Here is an 11,353-nt window from a genome sequence, read left to right as displayed (position 1 = left end):
CATGCCGCACTGCATGGTTTTATTATTTGTTGTTCGGTTTGAATTTGAATTCTTAAAATTTGAATTTAAATTGAATACGTTTGAATCTTTTTTTTAAAAAAAATAGAAAACCTTTTCTTTTCCCTCTCTCTTTTTCAGCCCAGCCGGCCCATTTTCCTTCCTCCCTCTCTCTTTTTCTTTCTCGCTGCGGCCCAAAACCCCACCGCTGGCCCGTTTTGTTTTTCTGGCCCGTTCCACCTCTCCCTTCCCTCTTTCCGCTCGGCCCGTATCTCCGTCGCCGGCCCGTTTCTTTCACCTGGCTAAATCCGCTCTTCTCTCTCTTCTTTCACGGACGCGTGGACCCCAGTTATCAGTGACGTCTCCTTCCTGTGCCCGACCGGGACTCGGGCTGCGCCGAGTCCGGCCAGCGCATGCGCCGCCCGCCCCGTGTGGCCCGCACGCCGAGGACCCGCCCCCTCGCCTCTATATAGTGCCACAACCCCCCCTAGACCCCTTCTAGCCACAGCCATCGCCTTTCGCCCAAACCCTAGCCCGCGCCGCCATTGGAGCTCGCCGAGCTTGGAGCCGCCACCGCGCCGCTGTTTCGTCGCTCCCTCGCCTCCAAAAGCCGCTGTCGGAGCACCGCGTCGTGGTGAGAACTCTCACTAGCCCCTTTTCCCTCTCCCTCGCGCTCTCCTTCGCCAAGAATAGCTCATCGAAGTTCCGCCTCGCCGATCCGCCGTCACGCTCGCTCTCCGTCGCCTCTACGCCCCGCGCGGACCCCTCCAATGAGTTCGACGTCGCGCCTGCTTGCTCCCAGTCCAAAGCCGAGTCGAATCGTAGCCGAAATCGCGATTTCGTGATATGTCGGCGACCCGCCGTCGCCCGCCACCACCAAACACCGCCGCCGGCAGCTAACGCCGCCGCCCACGCCGCCGTATTGCCCCAGAGCCGTCCGATCTCGATCCAACGGCCCCGATCAGATCTGACTAAAGTCAACCCAGCCCTATACAGGTCAACCCTAGGAGGTTTTGCAAAAGAACCCCTCACTTTTGTGAAAATCAACCCGCGGTCCACGTTAGTTCAAAAATAATTATGTAAATGCCCTTTTCTTTTCAGTTTAGCCCCTGTCCTTTTGTAAAATAGAACCCGCCATCCCTGAGCTGCTGTTTTGCCAGCTAGCCCCTGCATTTAGTGTTTAATTATGTTTTAGTCCTCGGTTTCTTCACCCAGAGCCCCTGTTCTTTCAAAACTCTTACAAATAAGCCCTAGAACCATGTTTTTGCTATAACTTCTTCATTTTAGCTCCGTTTTCTACATTTCTTGCGCTCTCGTAACCGTAGTAGTGAGCCCTATCCTTTAGTATGCTCTTTTAAAGCCTTTCTTTTATTTTGGTGTATTGTTCTTAGATGTACTTATTGTTTGCTTTGTATGGTTGCTCGATGATTGCTTCGAGTAGAAGGATCGCTGTTTGAAGATTGAAGAATCAAGATTTCCAAGTGAGCCAGAGCTGAAGAGCAGTAAGAGTAGCTTTTCATTGGAGAAAGGCAAGTTGCCCTAACCATCTTTCTGTCTATGCTTATTTACAAGAGTATCTTGATTTAATTAGAACATGGAGAACCACCCAAGAAAACAGTGCAACCACAATACCATATGGCTCTGGTCTTGGCTATGTAATTAGATAATCTATATGTCGTGCCTGGGGCATTTGATTGGTGGATTTTCGGTTATCGAGCTGTGAGGAGCGGGTGAAGGAAGCTTCATCTTTTGAGGTACCGTAGAACGCAAGGGACCAGTGCGTACATATAGTGATTCTTTGGAAAAGCCTTGTAGCGTTCCTATGCAGTCATACCTAAGAAAGTGTGATATGGTGCTTGGCCCGCACTTGCATGGTTAGGTTTAAAGTTCTTTGAACTTTTACGCGAATTGTGGTGAAAGTGTACAACCTCTGCAGAGTGTAAAACTGATATATCAACCGTGCTCACGGTCAAGAGCGGCTTGGACCCTCACATGAATAATTTAACTTAAAGATGGATTTAAATCATTTTCTGGTTATTTCTTGTGGCCTTGCTGAGTACCAATCATAAGTGTACTCACTCTTGCTTACTGCTACTCGGAAGGAGAAAGTTGTGGTGAAGTCTACTGAAGATGTTGCTGAGTTCTAGGCGTACGCAGCCGGGCAATTCTATTCATCGCATATGCTATCAGGGGCCGAGCTGTCGCACAAGGGGACTGGAGGGAGAGCCACGGATCACGCCCATGTACCTTCAGCTATTTTTTCATTGGCCGATTTCTTTTTTCTTCTTTGGTTTCCTGCGCTAGCAGCCAACTTTGTCCAAAGTTGCTGTCAAATTTATTCTGCTATACTTCAATGATATTATTCTAAAATATGTTTATTCATTCCAGAACAATTTATTTCTCCAAAACATTTTATCTTGTTCTCGGAACATTTTATTTTGTTCTCAGAACAAGTTCTATTGTTGATAGAATACATTCGGATTAATTTTTTATGTGGAACTTTTTTTCCATTTGATTCAAAATAATTTATGTTTTTAAGGATAATGAAATTGTTCTAGTTTCATCATCAAATTGTTCCAAATAACTAAAAAATGACTTAAAAATGGGAACATTTGGGAACAATCTTGAAATTTGTCCAGAATAATTTTGAAATGTTCCCAGAACAAATCTGAATGTTTTCGGCATAAACTGAAAGTTTCGGAACATTCTGATAATAGGACAATCTACTAAACTAGTCAGAATGTTTCAGAACACTTTTGAAAATGTTTTAATATTTTAAAACATTTTTTGAAATGTTTTAAAAACAAATCTGAATGTTCCCAGAACCAATCTTAATGTTTCGTAATAAACTGAAAGTTTCGGAACATTATGAAAATAGGACAATCTACTAAGCAAGTCAGAATGTTTCGGAACACTTTTGAAAACGTCTAAATATTTCGAAACACTTTTGAAATGTCCCAGAAACAAATCTGAACATTTTTTGAACAATCTTGAAAATTTTCCAGAACATTTTCTAGTACAATCTTGAATTGTCCCCAGAACAAATTTGAATGTTTCGGAGTAAACTGAAAGTTTCGGAACATTTTAAAAACGTCATAATGTTCCGCAACATTTTTGAAATGTTCCCAGAACAAATCTGAATGTTTTGAAATAAACTAAAAGTATCAGAACATTCCAAAAATAGAACAATCTACTAAACAAGTCAGAATGTTTTGGAACACTTTTGAAAATGTCTTAATATTTTGGAACACTTTTGTAACGTCCCGAAAACAAATTTGAACATTTCAGAACAATCTTGAAAATTGCCCAGAACATTTTTGAAATGTTCCCAGAACGCTAAATGTTTCGGAATAAACTGAAAGTTCCAGAACATTCTGAAAACAGGACAATCTACTGAACTAGTTAGAATATTTCAGAACAAAGTGTTTTCTATTTGCTTTTTAGAATATCTTTTGCTGAACATTTTCATTTGTTTCGAAACAATAGCTTGAATTTGTAACATTTGTTCCTCTTAGAGTTATAGTAGTTTCCGCTTCACCAACAAATTATTCCAACTAAAGAAGTATTTAAATATACTGATGTTTATGAATGTTTCAAGCATTTTTTTCGACTGAATGTTTCAAACATTTTGAAATGGATTTACAACTTTTTTGAACAGTTTGAAACATTCTAAAATGTTTGAAACATTTATAAATGTTATGAGCCTATTTATATATGTTTAAAACAATCTAGAATGCTAAACAACTCTTTTGAATATTTTGGAACATTTAGAAATATTTTAAACATTTTGAAATAGGTTCAGAACTTTTTTAAGACTACAACATTTTTTTGGATAGTGATCGAAACATTCTGAAATTGTTATATAATTTTTTTTGAATATTTTGGAACATTTATAAATCTTTCAAATGATCTGAAATGGATCCGGGCTATATTTTATGTAAAATATAATATTAATATTTGTCAAATGAATTTAAATTTCCGTTCGTCCCTATGTTCAGATTGTTGATCATGCCTCATGCGCTCGTTGGCCTATTGAAGATGAATATACGATCAGACCATTTTACTAGTGAGAGACTTGGTGAATCAATAATGGGCCTCGAGTTTCGGCCAGTGAGGTCCGCCTGCAGGCTGCCCGATGCTTCTGCGATGCATCAGTGCAAATTCGCTCGCGCTACATATAGACGTCCCCTACGCAGCCCCTAGTCGATTGCCTGTGAAGTTTGGAGTCTTCGTTTCCAGGATAAGCTGTATAACTCTGATAGTCTTTTATTTGTTTTAGTTCTCTTTTTCTTAACACTGTTACTGATTATTCACCTATAATGTCGCTATATATATGAAACTTGATCCTGGCATACATATAGTTATACATTCAGTTTTGTCCTTAAAACTAGGTGTGACACAAACCTAGCTAGCTTCCGACGACTCGTTCACCAAGCCGCCAGAGGCGGTAGAGGTGCAGGTTGTGGTCGCGGAGCTCGATCCCCTCGTAGTCCATGGACTCGAACTCGTCCAAGACCCAGCGCGCCCTCGGGAGCCACCGCCCCTCGTGGAACAACAGCGTGTCCTTGGTGCTGACGACGGTCCAAGATCCGCTGCGTCCTGGCGGTCACTTTCCATTCATCCAGGCAGCTGCACGGTTGGTTGGAGAAGAAGTAGACGCAGCCGCCCGACGAGTCTGCTATCCCGCCCCCATAGATGGCTTCATTGTTGACGAGGCAGCATGCAGCAAACGCAATGACGAATTATTGATCATGATCATGTAGCTGGTGGAGAGCTAGTACTTTCAGGGATGAATTGATAGGTATCGATCTGATCGATGCGAGTTTCAGAGGGAGGTTGTTTGATTTCGGGCGTACTGTAGAGGTAGGATGGACTGCCGTCGAAGATGAAGATGATGTCATGGACGGTGAAGGACTGCGACGGCGGCAGTGGCAGGCCCCGCCGCCGCCGGGAGAGGGCGTCCACGAGCTCCACGTCCATCACCGATTGTTGCTGCTGCACGGCCGTCATAAGGATTGATCCAAGCCGCGCGCTCACGGCGATGATGATTTAGATAAAGAAAATGTCATGCCTTTGGGGATTGAGCACGCCGGCTGGGCCGGGCTGGCTAGCCCAGAGGGCTCATGGGCTGAACAGAAGATTGGTCAGCCCAGCCAGCCCATTTATATGGTCCAATGGTTGTTGGTCCACAGCCCAATTTGGCCCGCCAAGCCGACTCTGCTACATAAAAGACTTTTATGATTTTCTAAACAATAGTCTTATTTTTGTTGAAGATTGTTGACTTCAAATTTACTTTTGGACAAAACTATTAATTGTGAAAGTACTATTTTTCATAGTTAAGAAACCGTCTAAGATATAGGTTATAACTTAACCGTCAAAGATAATGTAGCTATCCCCACGGTTTGTAATCGGAACTATCTTTTACGGATCTTATTTGGAACCCTAGGCATAAGGACCTATCTCACACGATTCCAACTTTTAAGCCTGTCAACTTGGAAACACAACACAATCTTTAACGGTGCGTGGTTGCAATGAACAATAAGACATGACAGTTCTTGTAGTACTGAATTATTATTGAAATCTTAAACAAGGTTACCAAAACATATACATTACATACATATAGCCACCGTCGGCCCACACATACATTACACAATAAACCTTCGTTGAATAGTACAACAAGACGAGAAAAGGCAAAGCAAAGATCTGTTCAAATTTGGCGGCAACAATTGTATAGTAAAACTCAACCACTTGAGACCTCGATACTAGTTGATGAGAACAGACGGAACAATTCACTTATACGTCAACAATAACAATCTCATGGGAAGCTGATGGCTGAGTGGCAACAACATTTTCTTCTCCAAACACAGGAACCATGGCAGCAGGTTGGTTACCTGCAGCTTCTTCGATCATCTGCTTTGCGATGCACACCCTCTGCTCTTTCGGAAGGCGAAGCTTCACCCTCTGTTGCTTGTCCGGGAAGATCTCCAATCCCGCATGCGACATCAAGAGAGACACAAAGGTAAGGTACTCCCCACCCAGTGGCGGAGGACGGAAAAAGATTAAGGTATGGCGACATTAAGAACCAAAAGCCAATGGCGTCCTTAAGTGTAGCGTCGCCCGCTGGCCGTCGCCGCCTCCATCTATGCCGGTTGCATCGTTTGTTAGTAATTCGTGTCATAGACTGACAATGGCATGCTTTATTTTCGTCGTGAGTGGTGATGGTTCATGTCACCGGCCGGAATCAAGGAGTGCGAGCGTGGAGAGAGCCGGTGTGGTCATCAGATTAATGGACAAAGACATGTGGGATCGTGGCTAAAAATATTGCATCTGGCGACCAACACGGCAACTTCTTTCCTTCAAATCGGAAGCCACAACTTCAGCTACATGTGTCTGTGGGTTTTGGTGGCCGGAGCGAGGTATGGCGAGCGCCATACCTCGCCATACCGGGCCCTCCGCCCCTGTCCCCACCGTTACAGAGGCTCTTGGCGTGCAGGTAACCCCTGCATCTACGTGCAGAAAAGCAGAGCATCTCAACCCATACACCTCTGATTACTTTCCACATTTTGTCATCATCATCATCTAATTGCATCAGAGCTTGAGCAAGCAGCCAAGCATCATGAAGAAAGCGATCTTCATATGAATTCTCTACCTTACTACCCTCTTCATCAGGATTCTCTGCCTTACGCCCTTACTTATTATCTTTTCCGCAAGTTGTTCCTTGTTGGAGGCTGATACACCACCGCCACCTTGGAGGATTCCATTGAGTTTCTTATAGGCGGTATGGAACAAAGTGACTCTACTTCCAGGCAACAACATCTCAGATTTAGAAGACAACAGATACATCATGTAGTTGGAGATCTTTCTAGGCAAGATGGAAGCATATATAGGATCAGTAGGTGAATCCTTGGCCCTACGATAGAAGCAAAAAATCTGTGGCCACATGCCAGAGTAGGATGCTCTCATCAAATGGCTTCTCTATACTCCATCCAAGGTTCTCTTCACATCCATTATGCTCAAGTGTTTGGTGGCCCCTGAAATCACTAAACTCCCAGTAACTCTCAACATCCCTTATATGAAACATCCATCCATCTTTGACATGACAACGAACCAAGTTTGTAATGCTCTCGGCATCAGGTGAGTGGCACCGCCCAAAGATATAGTGGTGAAGAAAATCCTGGCATTTGAAGCATTTTCCAATGCGTGATAAAATTGAGAACTCTTTGTTACCAGCCAAGACTCCTCCTATAAGGCTATGTTGGGCAACCACAACTGGTGAGCGGGAACGAAATGATCTTAACCAAGCAAGAGCAATGCTTTTCCACCAACCAGAAAATATTCTTCCAGGCGCGGAGAGAATCTCTGAAAAGTATGTGATGTACAACAACAAATATGTAACCTTGATGTCACTTCCCCTGTAACCTTCTTTATGGCTAATGTGGAAGAGGACTATGCAAGCAATTGGAAATGTCAAGGTAATATTCCACAAAAGGATTGAAAATAAGGTAGCCAAATAATCTGTATCTTTGTTTTCATCAGGGTATTGCCAATGCTTTGTATAAATAAGATTGAATGTGTTGTAGATCTCTTGGCGTAGCGCCTCAAAAGCTGTTTTGACATCCAGCAGCCACAAGGATTCCAGCTTCTCAAGACGGAGATCATAGGCATACGCAAAGTCCACAAACATCATGTCAGGCTTAGAGAGCTGGCCAAAGTGTTTATGTTTTCCAACCTTGTCCAATGTTGGAGGATCTTGGTTACGTTGGACAAAATCAATTGCTTGTTGTATATACTTTTCAAGCACAACTTCTCTGTTGGTACTCTCAGTCATCGGGGCTGGACGGAAAGAGGTGACCAAGCTATTAAAGCTAGCCCTCCTAAGAGCAAATGGCTTCTCAAAGCATCTGAATACCCCAAGGATGAAAAGCAGAATTGCTGCAGCTAATAACCTGTTGTCAGCTGAGGGTGACCACGACTTGCTAAACACGTAGACAGATACCGTGACCTGAGAAATGAAGTGACCAAAAATATTAGCATCGGTGCCTATGGTACGCTAGTGCCAAAAAAGCAAAGATATGAGGCCACAACAGTATTACTCCCTCTATTCCAAATACACATCGATATAGGCTATGTCCAGATACATATACATGGTATAATTTGGAAGGGATCGGATCGAGTATATATATAATGCATAATACAATTCTATGTGCATGTGTTTTCTTGGGAAACACTATATGAGAAAATTCCCTATATAGCACTGGAAAAAAAATATGGTTCCCCTGTATGGCACTAGAAAATTTAGGATACTTTACTCATCTTAAGACGCGGGGAAGTACTCGTGCCTGCTCAAAAGATCAGGCCGCACATTCTCATCAGCAATCTGCTACAATGACCCCTGGTCATCAAGTTCAGCTGGTAATATGATGAGCTGCTGCAATCCAGCAGCGGCGGCGATAGCCTTCCTGCAAGTTGTGTCACGATCTTGAAGCCGCAACATGGCGAGCCTGAACATGTGGGATTCCGCCTTGCCCGCTGCTGCAGCCGATGGGAACTTGCCCTCCGCCGCAGCCACCCACGTACAGCCTGCCCGCCGCCACCGCTGTTGTAGATCTAGCGTGGGGAAAGAAACGAGCAGAGGGCGGGGAGGCGCGTCTGTTCGCGAGAGAAGGAAGGGCGGGGAGGCCCAGGGGAGGGAGGAGTCAGTCAACAAGAGGCCCACTAATTTTGTTAGGGGTAGTGTGATCCATAAATTAAACTCTAATATATATGATCACAGTGATTTCTAACAAGATGCTAACAGATGTAACGGCAGTGTCAAAAAAAAGAGAATGAAGTAAAAAATTTTGTGTCAATAAACGGGAGTAAAATTTTCTAGTGCCATATATATAGGGAATCAAGTTTTTCTCTAGTGGCATATAAGAAATTTTCTCTACTAAAATTATGTTTGCCTCCAACTAACTACAATATATAAATTTTATATTCTGAGCTTATTTAAATTTCATTCATACAACTTACAATATTATTTATCATAGAAAAAGGCGACTGCCGTCTGTAGGCTATAATGAAACCGTGTAGCTAACCTCAAAGTATGGTAGGTTGAAGATTTGGGTGGTGCACCTAACGGTTTGGGGATAACCAGAATCAAAGCTAAAATTTCTCTCTTTATATTGTACAAGTAGATTATGATACCACCTCGTTATTTTTTTTTCTCCTACTGTAATGCACATACATGTTTACTAATACGTGATATCCACATACATTGCAGGAGAAAAGTAATAGCCAACTTGCGAAATATAGAAAATTGTATATGCGACACAATCACAGTTCAAGCATAAATTTAGTCTTTATGAACAATCTGTGAATAGTGTAAACTTGGGTGAAATTTGTTTATCTATTTTCTTACCATTTGATTTTCTGTAATGGAACTAAATTATGAATGAGTACCAAAAGTAGTTTGAAAAATCTAGACATATAATATTAGAACTCCGACAAAATACAACCCAATTTACCAGCAGAAGCAAACTTTGCTAGTAACTTAAATTTCCGTAACTAATTATAAGTATATGTAGCACAACTGTACATTTGCTAGCACAAAATTTGGGTGTTCTTATATATCAGAAAAAAAATCACATGAAGGTTACTATTCTCTTTAAAATTCCAACCTCACAATGGTGCCGTTAAACCAACACCCGTCGGCGCAATGCGTCGGAGCAATGACATCATCAGAAGGGGACGTTGGAATTCAACGGATAACATGCAGGCTTAGTGTGACCGGTTGAACCGACAGTGGCGACTGGATCAACCAATGCTTTAGGCTTTTTGCCTGAAAAGCAAGCAATGGATATGAGTGGACCTCTAGCATTCTCCTAGGTCATTTGAGGCTGCTGGAGTTCAAAAGAAGCACATAGACACTGAAGACAACCTCCAAGCCATCCATAGAGCTAATTGATCATATCCATAGGCTTTATGCTCATGCTTTGAGAGTGTTAGTGCTAGGTTATACCTAGAGTGAGTGACAGAGCAAGGTATTGCTGCCTGATGTTCGGCTCTAGAGTGAACCACTGTAATCTCGGAGTGCCGACCCCTTGAAGTCTTTATGGCACGCCGCAAGTCATCGACCCTCCGGCTTGGTGTGGAGTGGCGATGACGGCTTTGTATGGGGATGAGTAGAAGCCTCCTTCATGGGAAGCTCTGCCGTGAAGATGGCGTCAAGATGACCGGGGCAAGAGGTGGTGAGCATTGCCTTTGTGGCAATGTATTTACCTACTTGGCATGAGCCTTAGTGGCGAGACCAAGCTCTTGACCGGAAGAGACTTGATGATCAGGAATGTAACTTGATGGAGCTCCAACAAGGGCTAGTGGTGGCTTTAGCCACCGATATCACAGAAAAAAAATCGGCGTGTCGAGTTTGCATTTCTCTAACTCACTCTTTACGTTTCAGCATTTCATACGTGCATCTTGTATGCCTTTACTTCCTTAGAGTAGTTTCAAGCTAGGATTGGCCATAGATTGTAAAAGCTCTTTTGGGTTAGGTTGGAATAGTTGGGTAGCGTTTGGTTGGAGAGCGAGATAGGATGGAACAGTCCTGTCCCTATTTTTTTTATGGAACGGTTCTTATATAGATGTTTGGTTGGACGGATGGAGTGGCTCCGTTCTTGTTTGGTTGAAGGGATAGGATGATAGATTTTTTTTTAACTGTCATCCTCCATTTGTGGGTCCAACTTGTCGCCAAGGTTATCTTCCTCCCTGTTGCTTCTGCTCGCATGACTACTCCTGCCGCCCTCGAGCTCTGGCTGCTGTCTGGCTGTCCTAGCTCCGGCCACCATCCCTCCAGCTCTAGCCAGCAAGACCCTCCGCCCCCAAACCCCAGTCCGCCGCAGAGGCCCACCGCTCCTGGCCCACCACACTGCCACTTCTGGTCCACCACGCAGCCGCCGTGGAGGCACCCTGTGCCCGTCTGCCTTGCGCCATTGCTGATGCTCCCCGGCCTTGATCTGTCATGCCACCACTGCGGAGGACCCCCGCGCTTGGACCACAGCGTCGCCACCACGGAGGTCCTGCCCTCGGTCCACCATGCCACCACCGCGGAAGCTCCCCGACCCCGATCCACCACACTACCGCGGAGGTATAGGGCGGGGATGATCCCGCCACTCGAGATGATGGTATGGACGACAGCCGCGGCCCCGACAAGCATCGGCCTGGGAAGGCCAACGGAAGGAGGTGGCGGTGTTCAGCGAGTGTTGGAGCAGGAGGGGTGGCCATGTACAAGAGGCGGTGGCCTCACCAAGTCACAATGCGGGAGGGGTGGCACCGCCCAGCAAGCGGCTGCGCGAGGGGCTTGGGACGGGGCTCACGCCAT

The 11,353-nt window shown here is 44.3% G+C and overlaps 1 protein-coding gene across 1 annotated transcript; it reads right to left on the bottom strand.

The window, feature by feature from the left end:
* Positions 1-6,464: 6,464 nt before the first annotated feature.
* LOC120711374 lies at positions 6,465-10,062 on the bottom strand. The gene has a single exon (XM_039996866.1). It carries the CDS (start codon positions 7,823-7,825, stop codon positions 6,908-6,910), a length of 918 nt encoding a protein of 305 aa, XP_039852800.1. The 5' UTR covers positions 7,826-10,062; the 3' UTR covers positions 6,465-6,907.
* Positions 10,063-11,353: the final 1,291 nt, after the last annotated feature.

This window comes from Panicum virgatum, chromosome 6K (assembly GCF_016808335.1).
Source record: "Panicum virgatum strain AP13 chromosome 6K, P.virgatum_v5, whole genome shotgun sequence".
Lineage (NCBI taxonomy): Eukaryota > Viridiplantae > Streptophyta > Magnoliopsida > Poales > Poaceae > Panicum > Panicum virgatum.
Note: the sequence above shows the minus strand (reverse complement) of the source record. Positions and strands in the feature narration are given on the sequence as shown.

Excerpts from the sequence above, each read along its gene's own strand:
- LOC120711374 (XM_039996866.1), bottom strand. The coding sequence starts at position 7,825 with ATGACTGAGAGTACCAACAGAGAAGTTGTGCTTGAAAAGTATATACAA.